At 46.8% G+C, this 14,798-nt stretch overlaps 1 protein-coding gene across 5 annotated transcripts in view; it reads left to right on the top strand.

Annotated features, from left to right (window-relative positions):
* thg1l (tRNA-histidine guanylyltransferase 1-like) overlaps positions 1–14,798 on the top strand; it is a 53,448-nt gene that overhangs the window by 29,568 nt on the left and 9,082 nt on the right. For 4 of the 5 annotated variants that reach the window (XM_085995108.1, XM_085995105.1, XM_085995106.1 and 1 more), the window contains exons 4-7: positions 3,135–3,304; positions 4,477–4,565; positions 7,140–7,247; positions 12,633–13,235. In XM_085995108.1, the coding sequence (XP_085851234.1) occupies positions 3,135–3,304; positions 4,477–4,565; positions 7,140–7,247; positions 12,633–12,794 (529 nt within the window). In that variant the 3' untranslated portion in view covers positions 12,795–13,235. Of the gene's footprint in view, positions 1–3,134; positions 3,305–4,476; positions 4,566–7,139; positions 7,248–12,632; positions 13,236–14,798 lie in introns of those variants that run through there. The other variant, XM_085995110.1, reaches the window with a different exon arrangement.

Below are 14,798 nucleotides of genomic sequence, written 5' to 3'. Positions count from 1 at the left end.
TACAGCAGTAATTGACTCCTTGATTAATATTGTGACACCCCCTCTTTTACACCCCCCTCTGTCTCGCCTGAAGATTCTATACCCCGGAATATTGAGCTGCCAGTCCTGCCCCTCCCTCAACCATGTCTCTGTGATAGCAACAATATCATACTCCCATGTGTTCAACAACACCTTCAATTTATCTGCCTTACTCGCAAGACTCCTTGCATTAAAATAAATGCCATCCAGCCTTGCCATACGCCCTTATGCCATTACATATTTGCTCTGCCTTCCAGGCTGACTTTTTTCCTCTATATTTGGCTGTGCATCACCCCCTAATACAGCTCCACCCTGTATCCCATCCCCCTGCCAAGTCAGTTTTAACACCCCCCCCCCCCCCCCCCCCAAACAGCACTAGCAAACCTCCCCACAAGGATGTTGGTCCCGTTCCGGTTCAGGTGCAACCCGTTCCGGTTCAGGTGCAACCCGTCCGACTTGTACAGGTCCCACCTTCCCCAGAAGCAGACCCAGTGACCCAGGAAACTAAACCCCTCCCTCCTGCACCAACTCTTTAGCCACGCATTCATCTGCTCTATCCTATTCCTATACTCACTAGCACGTGGCACCGGTAGTAATCCAGAGATTACAACCTTTGAGGTCCTGCTTTTTAATCTGCTACCTAGCTCCCTAAATTCTTGTTGCAGGACCTCATCCCTCTTTCTACCCATGTCGTTGGTACCAATGTGAACCACGATCTCTGACTGTTTGCCCTCCCCCTTCAGAATGCCCTGTAGCCTTTCAGTTATATCCTTGACCCTGGCACCAGGGAGGCAAATACTATCCTGGAGTCACATCTGTGGCCACAGAAACATCTATCTGTTCCCCTTACGATAGAATCCCCCATCACTATTGCTCTCCCACTCTTTTTCCTCCCCTCCTGTGCAGCTGAGCCACTTGTAGTGCCATGGACTTGGCTCTTGCTGCATTCCCCTGAGAAACCATCTCCCCATCAGTATCTAAAATGGAAAATATGTTGGAGAGGGAGATGGATGGACCCTGGGGACTCCTGCACTGCCTTCCTAGTTCTTTTACTCTGTCTGGCGGTCACCCATTTCCTGTCTGCCTGTGCACTCTTTACCTGCGGTGTGACCACCTCACTAAACGTGCTATCCACGAAGATCTCAGCTTTGCGGATGCTCCACCGTGACTCCAGCCGCAGCTCCAGCTCCGAAACGCGGATTTTGAGTAGCTGCAGCTGGAGTCACTTCCTGCACATGTGTTCGCCCTGACACCTAAAGTGTCCCTGATTTCCCACATAGCACAGGAGGAGCACTCCGCGCAGCCGAGCTGCCCTACCATGTCCTACACTTAATTTACTCCCTTTACTTCCTTTAAATTAAAGAATATTAAATACACTAGGGACCTTACTTGCCTTTAAACACTACTTACGCTAAACTAGAGACCTTTGACTTTAATGACGGGACTGTAGAAATACTCACCAGGTCCTACTTACCAATCAACTCCTTCCCTGGTTGTGATGTCACTTTAGGGGTTTCGCAGTTGTTGTTGTTTGACTGCTCCCGCTCTCGGACTCTTTCCTTGGTGTACAGTAAGAACCAATTCCTACAGGGTGAAAAGTTAGGAAAACCAAAGGCGAAGCAAGGGAGCTCCTCCTTCCACTCCACACCTGACTCACCCAACTCGCAGCACTCTGTTTAAACTGCACTTAGTGCAAAATCGCACTTCAAAGCCTGTTTTTATAGGCCCTGAAACAAAGGAGCTTGCTGGGGTCTGCTACAGGAGAACCAGTTTAATCTAGTCTCCCTAATTAACTGCCTTCAGCTGCTCTGAATTGTAGGCCTTGAATATCCCTTTATAACCCTGCTTAAAGCTGGGAAATTTAGATTTTAAACAGTAGACAGTCACAGTGAATGTGGAGAGAGACACACAGGCTGCGAGATTCTCAGCAGCTCAGCTCTGCTTGGAGCTGTGTGAACAGGCTGCTCCACACCCCGGCTACTCGTGAGGAATGCCAGTGCGGAGGGCCCAGTGCAGAAGGCCCAGGGTGGAAGACCCAGTGGAGAGTGTCCTAGGCGGGAGGCCCAGCACGGAGGACCCTAGGCGGGGGGCCCAGGGCGGAGTGGCTGGTCGGCAGAAGCGGAGTCGGGAGATACTGTGGGTGATCATGCTGCATGGTTTCTAAGGTTGAAGAACGGTCTCGGGCCCGAATGAGTTCCAGCGGCCCCGTCTGGTGGCAGCTGTGAGGCTTTGTTTCGGTGATGGGATCGGGTTTGTGCGCCGCCATTTTGGTGGAGGAACGACAGACTGTTTCCAACTTGCGCTCGAGCGAACGAATGATTGAATGGGTGAACAATGTCCGTAGGACTGGCGTGATATGGGTTTTTTCTTGGTTTATTGAAATAGTGGTAGTTTGTACTGTAAATATTATTGATTCATTTGTAAAATTGATCATTGCATTTATATTAACCATAAAGCTCTTCTCAAGTCTTTTTTTTTCTTATTGTGCTCAATGAATATAATGGATTTACTATGTAATTGATGAGTTGTATAAGTACTGTTGTACAATGAAAAAAAAGTTTGATTTTAGCAACAGTTAAGACTCCCTGACTCACCCAACTTGCAGCACTCTGTTTAAACCGCACTCAGTATCTGTCAGGGAAACTGAGCCCACCACTTAAAGCTACCCTAACTGAGATCAGCTAACTCAGCATAAGCCAGGAATCAAACGTGAGGTCTACCTGATCCAAATAGCAGCATTGCATAGAATTTACAGCACAGAAACAGGCCATTCGGCCCAACTGGTCCATGCTGGTGTCTATGCTCCACGCGAGCCTCCTCCCACCATACTTCATCTGACCCTATCTGCATATCCTTCTATTCCTTTCTCCCTCATCTACTTATCTAGATTCCCCTTAAATCTATAAATCGATGCTATTCGCCTCAATTATTCCTTGTGGTAGCAAGTTCCACATTCTAACTGCAGAGTACCACTAGGACTGTGCATTTACCTACTGACCCAATGGGCAAATCTGTTTTTTAAGAATCCAATGTAATCTAAAACAGGTAACTTGATAAATAGAAACTAATTTTCTGTAAGATTAACAATTCATTTTTTCTCCTCCCTCTTGCAACAGCAAATTCATGAGCCACGTGGTCTCCCAGTTTTCTTCCAGCTTTGTTTTCTACTGGGAAGCTTACTTTAAAGATCAGGCCCTCTTATTTCCACCTGGATTCGATGGGAGAGTTGTTCTATATCCCAGCAACCGGAACCTGCGAGACTACCTAAGCTGGAGGCAGGCAGATTGTGAGAAACTTGCTTGTTTTTTTTATTTGCAGTTAAATGGAGATTATTTGCATTTTTCTAATGCTTTTGTACAACAATTTAAAGCAAAATATATAATTGGACCACACTACAATTTCCCCCCCTCCCCTCTTAAAGACCTTGCCTCCTTGCTGTGGTGCAGGTTCTTGTGGCCCTGATACCTCAGCCTAGTGGCCATCGTTTACATGAACCTTGGTGAGTGCTTGCACCTCAATGAACTGGGATGGAGGTATCATAGTCAAGCCTCCCAGTGTGTGCTGAGGTCTGATAGACAGCCTGCCTGAGACCACTTGCATGCACTTTCAACAGTGGGTGCTGTGTAGCAACTGGACCCCTGACCAGTCTCGCCCAGAGCTAGTGAAGTGACTTGTAACTGCTGCCCAATTGACATAAGACACCTCAGCACAGACCGGGAGTTTATATTGCATAGTTTTGGTTCAGTTGCCTGTATAATTTATGTTGGCCAGTGCTTCAGTTGGTAGCACTGAGTCAGAAGGTTGTGGATTCAAGTCCCACTCCAGAGACTTGAGCACAAAAATCTAGGCTGACACTTTCAGTGCAGTATTGAGGGAGTGCTGCACTGTCGGAAGTGCCGTCTTTTGGATGAGGCGTTAAACCGAGGCCCGGTCTACACTCAGGTGGATGTAAAAGATTCCATGGCACTATTTCGAAGAAGAGCAAGTTGTTGTCCCTGGTGTCCTGACCAATATTTATCCCTCAATCAACATTGCTAAAAACAGATTATCTGGTCATTATTACATTGCTGTTTGTGGGAGTTTGCTGTGTGCAAATTGGCTGCCGCGTTTCCTACATTACAACAGTGACTTCACTTCAAAAAGTACTTCATTGGCTGTAAAGCGCTTTGGGATGTCCGGTGGTCGTGATGGGCGCTATATAAATGCGAGTCTTTTTTCATGGTTCCAGCGAACATAATATGAAAATTACAAACCTGTCCCAAATTTACTTACCATTGAAAGATTAGTGGCAGTACTGCTTTGCGCCATAAGATGGGGTGTATGTAGACTCTTCAACTGTATGAGCTCTCTGCCACCTACTGGGCCGTTGCATGCCTGTACAATGTCTGTTTTTATTTTGAAATCAACTATTCAGAATATCCTTTTTTTTAAATGCACTAACTAATTTTCCATCAATAGGTCATATCAATAACCTTTATAATACAACGTTCTGGACACTGGTGCAGCAAGGTGGTTTGTCCAACATAGAGGCTGAAGAGAAGCTGAAGGTACGAAAGCCTGACATGCTACTCAGTGTGGCTCAGGACTGGGGCTGCTTAATTGCACGTGTAAAATTTTGTTTTAAATGGGTGTCTTTTTATGCCTCTAATTTTCTCCTCCCATCTTCTAATGGCATGGGTTTTCATGCTGGTGGAAATATACCCCCCATATCAGTTTCACAGTTGGGCAATGTTCGGACTAGTAAGTAAGGTAGTGATTGTAGGGTGGGGTGGGGGTTAAGTGCTGTGAGTGGAAAGCTGGAAGTATAATGAGAGCATGCTACGTGCAGCATGTCTACTAAGGTGGTGCTAATTCAGGGCCGCGCAGATGCTCGAGTATAAGAAATGTCTGGGAAGATCAGAAGTGCTGACCCCCAAGGTTGGCCTAACCGTTCAAGCTGTGAAAAGTCTGGAGAACAATAAACGGATTGAGCCGCAATGCGCATGCGTGGGAAGAAGTTGTCTACGTGACTGCTGGCGCACTTGGACATTAACCTTGCATGCGGCGAGCGTGCTTGCGAACTAACCTTGTGTACTGATCTGTATCAAGATGAGACACACCGGGAAACTATCGTGACTCTGTATAATCTTGAAGAGACTACTGTGAGTGGTCAGAAGGCTTAGCTCACAAACCCCTGATGAGTCTGTTGCTTGTGAGTTTAAATGTGCCTAACTGATAAGTTCTGCTTATATCGGGTTTATATTTATCTGATAAATAAAAATTATTGATCGGATGACTTTCTCTCTCTCCTGAGTCCACGTGCCTGTATTTGATATAAAAGAATCAGGATTATCCTCTAATATTTTGGTCTCTATATTTAAGGAAGGATATCCTTGCATTGGAGGCAGTGCAGAGAAGGTTCACTAAGTTGATTCCTGGGATGAAGGAGTTGACGTATGATGAAAGGTTGAGCAGGTTGGGCCCATACTCATTGGAGTTTAGAAGAATGAGAGGTGATCTTATTGAAACATATAAGATTCTGAGGGGGATTGACAGGGTGGATGCTGAGAGGATGCTTCCCCTAGTGAGGGTATCTAGAACTGGGGGCATAGTTTCAGAATAAGGGGTCGCCCATTTAAAACTGAGATGAGGAAGAATTTCTTCTGAGGGTCGTGAATCTTTGGAATTCTCTACCCCAGAGAGCTGTGGAGGCGGAGTCGTTGAATATATTCAAGGCGGAGATTGACAGACATTTGAACTACAAGGGGGTCGAGGGGTATGGGGAGAGAGCGGGAAAGTGGTGTTGAGGCCAAGATTGGATCAGCCATGATCTTATTGAATGGCGAAGCAGGCTCGAGGGGCCGATTGGCCTACTCCTGCTCCTGTTTCTTAAGTTCTAACGTGCAACGACAAATTTGCATTACTCACGTGAGTCTTGAGTGAGCAGGCCATCTGACTGGAGGACCTCACAGCGGAGCCCAATCATCTGCCCACTGGTATTCACACAAGTGCGCTTCCAGCAGCAGTTGCTAAATAGCGATAAGGACTCTGAGGCAAATCTTTTATTCTTTTCACTTCCCTAGCTGAGGGCTGCTGCAGGCAATTGTGGTGTCTCTATTGGAAAAAAGGTATTTTAATCAGTTTTTGGGGGAAAAGCCTTGGCACTGTGCAGTCCAGCGCTTCTCTCCTGCATCAGTTGGCAGGTTGTGGATTCAAGCCCTACATCAGAACTGGAGTTCACAATCTAGGCTGATGCTTCAGTGCGGTACCGAGGGAGTGCTGCACTGCCAGAGGTTAAAAAAAGACTTGCATTTATATAGCGCCTTCACCAACTCGGGACGTCTCAAAGCGCGTTACAGCTAATGAAGTACTTTTTTTTTTTTTTTTTTGGAAGTGTAGTCACTTATAATGTAAGAAATGCGGCAGCCAATTTGCGCACAGCAAGCACCCACAAACAGCAGTTTCCTAATGACCAAATAACCTGTGTTGTGAAGTTGATAACTCCCCTGATCTTCTTTGAAATAGTGCCGTGGAATCTTTTACATCCACCTGAGAGAGCAGACAGGGCCTCGGTTTAACGTCTCCTCCGAAAGACGGCACCTCCAACAGTGCAGCATCCCCTCAGTACTGCACTAGGGTGTCAACCTAGATTTTAGTGCTCAAGTCTCTGGAGTGGGATTTGAACGCACAACCTCCTGACTCGGGCGAGAATGTTACCAACTGAGCCAGGGCTGATACCAGTACAAGGTGCAGTCCTTCGGATGAGACATTAAACTGATGTCTCATCTGTTTGTTTAGGTGGCTGGCTACATGGCGTTATTTAGAGAAGAACAGGATGTTCGCCTGGTGTCCGAGCCATCACTCTGCTATTAACCAACACCACCAAGACCAGCTGGTCATTATTCGCATTGCTGTTTGTGGGATCCTGCTGTGCAAAATGGAGCAACATTTGCCTATACAAGTCACCGCGATTCACAGTAACTCTTTGTATGTGAAATACTTTCAGATGTTTGAGAGGTGCAATAACGTTCTATATAAATGCAAGTTTTTAACCTTTAAGAACTGCTTGTTTTTAAATTGTAACTTGGACAGACACCTGTTTTAATTTGTTAAATGATGCATTTTTTTTCTCTTTGCCACAGGGCACTATTGCAGGAGACAAAAATGAGATTTTATTTTGGGAGTTCAATATTAACTACAATAACGAACCGGAAATCTATAGAAAAGGAACCGTGCTGATATGGCATAAGGTGAGGACTGTTGTAAAAAGCTAGAAAACCAACCACATTGGATGTCCAGAACTTACATTGTGACCAATGTTCCCTCTAACTTCTTTTGGCATCGCGCAGTCCCTTTACGGGGCTGCGTGGGCCATTCAAAATACCGCACGTGCACTGTCTGCATTGAAAAGCTGGCAAGTCGGCTGCACGGGATCACTGGAGCGGCTGCGCAGCTTAAAGAGAACGTTGCCTGTGACCAGTGTTTCATTGCCACTTCAAGGCTATCTACTCTGCTGCCTCTGCAGCTCCCTCCTCATGTTCCTCCACATAGTCCAAGACCAAAGCAAGTGGAGAAAGAGAGCGTATTGTAAGAAAAGGAACCCTTTGGTATTTTTTTTGATTAGTTTATGGGATGTGGGCATTAGTGGCAAGGCCAGCATTTATTGCCCATCCCTAATTGCCCTTGAGAAGGTGGTGGTGAGCCGCCGCCTTGAACCGTTGCAGCAAGTGTGGTGAAGGTACTCCCATAGTGCTGTTAGGTAGGGACTTCCAGGATTTTGACCCAGTGACAATGAAGGGTCGGCAATATACTTCTAAGTCAGGATGGTGTGTGACTTGGAGGGGAACTTGGAGGTGGTGATGTTCCCATGCACCTGCTGCCCTTGTCCTTCTAGGTGGAAGAAGTTGCGGGTTTGGGAGGTGCTGCCGAAGAAGCCTTGGTGAGCTGCTGCAGTGCATCTTGTAGATGGTGCACACTGCAGCCACAGTACGCCGGCGATGGAAGGAGTGAATGTTTAAGGTGGTGGATGGGGTGCCAATCAAACGGACTGCTTTATCCTGGATGGTGTCGAGCTTCTTGAGTGTTGTTGGAGCTGCACTCATCCAGGCAAGTGGAGAGTATTCCATCACACTCCTTACTTGTGCCTTGAAGATGGTGGAAAGGCTTTGGTGAGTCAGGAGGTGAGACCCTAGCCTCTGATCTGCTCTTGTTGCCACAGTATTTATGTGGCTGGTCCAATTAAGCTTCTGGTCAATGGTGACCCCCCAGGATGTTGATGGTGGGGGATTCGGCGATGGTAATGCCGTTGAATATCAAGGGCAGGTGGTTAGACTCTCGCTTGTTGGAGATAGTCATTGCCTGGCACTTCTGTGGCGCGAATGTTACCTGCTACTTATCAGCCCAAGCCTTAACGTCGTCCAGGCCTTGTTGCATGCGGGCATGGACTGCTTCATTATCTGAGGAGTTGTGAATGGCACTGAGCACTGTGCAGTTATCAGCAAACATCCCCATTTCTGATCTTATGTTGGTGGGAAGGTCATTGATGAAGCAGCTGAAGATGGTTGGGGCTAGGACACTGCCCTGAGGAACTCCTGCAGCGATGTCCTGGGCTGTGATGATTGACCTTCAACCACCACAACCATCTTCCTTTGTGCTAGGTTTGAGTCCAGCCAGTGGACCGTTTTTCCCCCGCAATTCCCATCGACACCAGTTTTATTAGGGCTCCTTGATGCCACACTCGGTCAAATGCTGCCTTGATGTCAAGGGCAGTCACTCTCACCTCCCCTCTGGAATTCAGCTCCTTTGTCCATGTTTGGACCAAGGCTGTAATGAGGTTGGGAGCCGAGTGGTCTTGGCAGTACCCAAACTGGGCATCAGTGAGCAAGTAATTGGTGAGTAAGTGCCATTTGATGGCACTGTCGATGACGCCTTCCGTCACTTTGATGATTGAGAGTAGACTGATGGGGCGGTAATTGACTGGGTTGGATTTGTCCTGCTTTTTGTGGACAGGACATACCTGGGCAGTTTTCCACATTGTTTGGTAGATGCCCATATTGTAGCTGTACTGGAACGGCTTGGCTAGAGGCGCGGCTAGTTCTGGAGCACAAGTCTTCAGCACAGTAGCCGGGATGTTGTCGAGGCCCATAACCTTTGTTGTATCCAGTGCACCGAGCCATTTCTTGATACCACGTGGAGTGAATCGAATTGGCTGAAGATTGGCTTCTGTGATGGTGGTGACCTCGGGAACAGGCCGATATGGATCATCCACTCGGCACTTCTGGCTGAAGATGGTTGCAAATGAGAGTGCAGCTTTGATCTGCCTCCAGAACACCCATTACTGTGATCATTGATGTAGTGACGTTCATGGGGTTAGTTTACTTCTGTTTGGGGTCAAAATAATTTGCTGATGGGTAATACATTTTTTATGATTCCTGCATGATGACATCTATACTGAAGGACTAACGATTGTGCTATGAGTGTAGTAAGCATATTGAGTAATATTACACTCTTTTGCACTCATGTGCTGGGCTCCACCATAATTGAGGATGGGGATATGTATGGAGCCTCCTCCTCCCGTTAGTTGTTTAATGGTCCACCACCATTCACGCATGGATGTGGCAGGACTGCAGAGCTTTGTTCTGATCCGTTGATTGTGGGATCGCTTAGTTATAGCATGCTGCTTCCACTGTTTAGCATACATGTAGTTTTGTGTTGCAGCTTCACCTGGTTGGCACCTCATTTTTAGGTATGCCTGGTGCTGCTCCAGGCATGCGCTTCTATACTCATTGAACCAGGGTTAGTCCCCTGGCTTGATGGTAATGGTAGAGTGAGGGATTGTGGTGTAATACAATGCTGCTGCTCACAGCGCCTCATGGATGGCCAGTTTTGAGCTGCTAGATCTGTTCTGAATCTATCCCATCCTGTCGCAGGCCCAGACTGGCAGTCCTTCAGGACTCTCTCAGTAGTGGTGTTCCCCCACCCAGAGTACATTGTGTCCTTGCTCTTCTCAGAGTGCTTCTTCTAACATGAAGGGGTACTGATTCATCAGCTGAGGGAGGGCAGTAGGTAGTAATCAGCAGGAGGTTTCCTTGCCCCTGCTTGGAGTCAATGTTGAGGACTCCCAGGGCCACTCCTTCCCGACAGGACATACCCAGGGATGGTGATGGAGGCGTTTCGGACATTGACTGAAAGGTATGACTCTGTCAGGCTGTTGCTTGACGAGTCTGTGGGACAGCTCTCCCAATTTTGGCACAAGTCCCCAGATGTTGGTGAGGAGGACTTTGCAGGGTCGACTGCGCTGGGTGTGCCGTTACCGTGTCGCGGTCTCTCAGGTTTTATTCTTATTATTTTGTTTCGTAGTGGTTTATTACAACTGAGTGGAAGATTTCCTTCCCTAGAGGACATTAGTGAACCAGATGGGTTTTTACGACAATCCAGTCGTTGCTTTTCACTCCAGATTTATTGAACTGAATTCAAATTCCCAGTCGCCCTGGTGGGATTTGAACTCGCGTCTCTGGATCATTAGTCCAGGCCTCTGGATTACTAGCCCCTAGTGACATCACTATGCTACCGTTCCCCTAATATGTTTATAACCTGCAGGTATTAGGAGGTTGAGAGGGTGGTCTGAGCTTGTAACTTGTTCTGGGGTGAGGAAGGTAGCTGAAGCTTCCAGGTTGCATGATGTACTCCTACCCCGAGTAACCCTGCTCTCTTTAGGTTGTGGGCATTTTTCCCCAACCATAAAAAGTTAGGCAGGTGCCCTGTTTCTAATCGGTTCTGAATTCCTGGATGAAGGATACAAAGAGTGATATAGGTAGAGCTCTGTAACTGCAGCCGGGAAGGATCTGTGGAACAGGTGATTGGACCTTCTATGGATAGTTTAAAAATAAAAGATCACAGTTCTGTTGGCGCAGTTAGTGAAGGCAGTGTCAAACTCTGCCAGACTGAAGTGGAAGGTCCCGGTTTCGATGCCCAGTCTGAGATCTCTTGCTGTGTGCAAATAGGCTGCGATGTTTGTCTACAAAACTAGTGATTCCACTTCAAAAATAATTCATTTGGTTATGCTGAGGACATGAAGAGGCACTATATAAACACCAAGGGGGAAAAATTCGCTTGATTTGCGCCTCCCATTAGCGCCCTATAACGGGGCGCAAAGCAACTTGCGCCTGGGCGCGGCACCGCTAACATCTACCGCAAAATGCAGCGGTAACCATTAGCGCCCCGCAGAGCTGCGCCTCCCGCGATGACGTCATCACCGTGCGCAGAACCCCGGCCACGATCCTCGGTAGCGCCCCCTGACTTACCGCTGGAAGCTATGTCCAACAGGGTCAAGGGGCCTACCTGCAGCCGGGGCAGCGTAAATTAAAGGGGAGGTGCCGGGCGGCCATTTTTGTTGCTGTCCGCCTGCCAGCACCTGCCCCCCGGCCTCCTGTGCAGCTCCCCCACGGGGTGCCGTCTACGCTCAGTGAGCCCGGCACACCTCTTGAGTGCCGGGCTGTTTGGCCGGCACTCTGATCCTTAGTGGTCCCGCTAGGGGAGGAAGGCCTGCAGTACCGCGGTGCGACGTGCCGCAGCACGTAGTGCTGCTGCACGTAGGGCCGCGATATTCACTCTCGGCGCCCCAAGAGGGAGGTGGGGTGCTTCCAGTAGTGCGCTACCAGTGAATTTTGGGTGCCGGGACGCTAACTTTTTCAGGGCGCTAAAAGTAGCGCCCCGGCGAAGTTAGCATCCCAAAGGGGGGCGTGACCCAATTTTGCCCCCCCCCCCCCCCCCCCCCCCAAAGTCTTTCGGATGAGACGTTAAACCAAGGCCCCGTCTTCCCCCTCAGGTGGCTGTAAAAGATCCCATGGCACTATTTCAAAGAAGAGTAGGGGAGTTCTCCCCAGTGTCCTGGCTAATATTTATTCCTCCACCAACATCACTTTAAATTTTTAAAAAAATTATCTGCTCATTATCACTTTGCTGTTTGTGGGACTTTGCTGTGTGCAAATTGGCTGCCAGGTTTTCTACATTACAACTGTGACTAAACTTCAAAGGTACTTAATTGGCTGTAAACACTTTGGGAATTCCTGTGGTCGACGCTCTATAAATACAAGTCTGTCTTCTCTTTTGCTTGACGTTGTCTGTCTATGGAATAGGCTACAACCTCATGCAACAAATAGCGGCTTAGCTAAACCATTCCAAAGAGGATTGGATTGATTCCTGACTCAGCAGATGTATGGTGAAACTGTTCACTATGATGGAGTTCAGATACCAGAGGATGCAAGAGGGGAGGTCAGATGAAACATTTTCAGCCAGATTATAATGAGTCAAGGCATCGATTACAAGGGAAGGCTTTGAAGTGGATAGTTTAAATGATTTCTAGGGGCAATTTGATGCTCTTCTGGATAGTGTTGAGCCCAAGAGATATGGTGAAGTTGATATTTGAATAAGACAATCTTGTTGGGTCTGAATGGCCTTTGCTTGTTCCTCAATGTTATGTTTTAATATATATTTGGGATGAAATTTAAACCTGGTCAGATTGTGGTTGTTAAACTCTAAGGTCATTTTATCATTGTGAAATAAAGACCGATTTAATTTTACAATCTTCTTGCTTTAATCATATTGAGATGTCTCTCTGGTTGTGTTTCTTTAAGGTTGAAGAGACTATTGATAAAAGGGTCATAACCCCGGATGCACCAGAGGGGAAAAATGTCGTGGTTAAAAGGACTCGCAACAAAGTTCTCCCGTTACATGTGGATATCATTGGAGATGGGTTCTGGGAAGAGCATTCAGAGATTCTTGCTAATGACAGCTAGGCAGAAGACTTCTCTTTCTCCCCCACTCCTGAAGGTGGTGATGCGTGCTCAAGTACAGATCTGAAAACACTGGTGGCCCTCATGGTACCTTGTCCAGATGGTCATTTTTGACCCTGAGCTGCAGGCAGTGACACATCAAGGATGGAGGGCTGCATCACAACCAAGTCTGCCCCCAAGATCCACACACGTGCACATTCCAGTGGAATTCACTGGATAGTGAGCAGGAGCAAGAATCCTTTGGGTTTTCTCTCTGGTCAAGGAGTTCTGAGGCCAAGCATCGTTCCCTGCTGCTGCCTAAACTGAACTATTTTAGTAGAGATTATAAAACTTGGGCTGGTGCCCTGACCCCATTTACAGGTGAATTTATGTATAGCCTTTTATTGTTTTAACATGTGACATTAGATGTGATTTTGATAAAATTCTTCATTCAAAGAAATGCAATATTACTGCTGTAATTTTGAGTCTCAGAATCAGGTTAATAATTCTCATTTGTTAGTGATTCTTCCACCAGTGGGTTGTTAGTTGAAAGTGTTAGACCTCAAACTTGGCACGTGCTACTGGCCAGCTTATTTCACAATTTATGTACCTTACACTCCAATACTTAGCTGTCAAGGCGACTTGACTGTGCAGACACATTTGTAGAAGCTCATGCAACATATGACATTTTTAATCAACATTTTTACAACTAATAAAACTTGGCACAAGGAGGGATTTTAAAAACAAGGATGAGAATTTAAAATCGAGGTGCTGCCAGAATGGAAGCCAGTGGCCAGCGTGCAATGGCTGAACGGGACTTGGTGCGAGTTAGGATACAGGTAGCATAGTTTGAGGAGGTTAAGTTTATGGAGGGTGAAAGGTGGCAGGCTGGCCAGGAGAACATTGGCAAGTCTAGAGGTAACAAAGGCATGGATGAGGGTTTCAACAGCAGAAGGTGGAAATGGGTGAGGTTACAGAGGTGGAAGTAGGCAGTCTTTGTGATGGTGAGGATATGGGGTCAAAAGCTCAGCTCAGGGTCATATAGGACGCCAAGGTTGCAAACAATCTGGTTCAGCCTCAGATAGTGGCCAGGGAGAGGGATGGAGTTGGTGGCTAGGGAACAGAGTTTGTGGCAGGGAAGTTTATTTTAAAAATAAGTGCCTGACTTTTATTAAATAGATTTAACAAAGTTTGTTGTGCAGTTCTGAGCTGACCACCCTCTAGAAATGTTACAGAATAGTGCAAGACATGGACCTATTGTGACACCATATTCTAGAATGCTAACACTCACTGAAGCATGGGACATTGAGAGGTTAGACATGCTTAGTATGAGAAAAGAAGGGTACATGCCATACTTGGATATTTTTCACCTTCCTTGTATTGGCCTATGTGACAGAGTGAGGCGGAAGCAGCTGAGATGGCTAAGTAGGGGCAAAGAAGTCTGAGCTCACACCGACTGTCAAGAGAAAATGGAGGGTGCAAGTGAGGTCAGAGGAGGCGGTTAGCACTGGAGAAAGGTGGTTTGGATTTGTTCTTATCTATTATGAGCTTCAAATAATAGCATTTGACCATGGAGAGGGAGAGGTGGACCTCCTTGAGGTGATTGTGCCTAATCTGGCAATGGACAGCAGGCTAAATTCCAGGCTGCATCTTTAAACAGGACATGAATAATTTTGATTTTTAGAAACTGAAATACGAGTTTGGAATTTACAAACCAGAAGCACCTCAAATTTAGGTTTCACACTAATTTTCATGAGGTATGTTTAAACTAGTGATAGCCACAACGTGGCTCTGCACTGACTGTGTGTACCTTCCTCATAGTTGCTGCGGCCCTTTATTGCTTGTCCCTTCCTATATTGTGAATGGCTAAATATGGGAGGTGGATTACAATTTGAGCCTCCATACATATATGGCTTTGCTTTTATTTTGAGTGGTGCTGAGTGTTTCTTTTAGTTGGAGCAGTGTTACTAATCCAACTGTGTACATTCAGCCAAATCTAGATCTCACCATTGTAAAGCGACTGATGGA

Source organism: Somniosus microcephalus, chromosome 8 (genome assembly GCF_052327205.1).
Source record: "Somniosus microcephalus isolate GS21.2 chromosome 8, FLI_Smic_1.0, whole genome shotgun sequence".
NCBI lineage: Eukaryota > Metazoa > Chordata > Chondrichthyes > Squaliformes > Somniosidae > Somniosus > Somniosus microcephalus.
The sequence above is the reverse complement of the archived record's forward strand: the minus strand, read 5'-3'. Positions and strand labels throughout refer to the sequence as shown.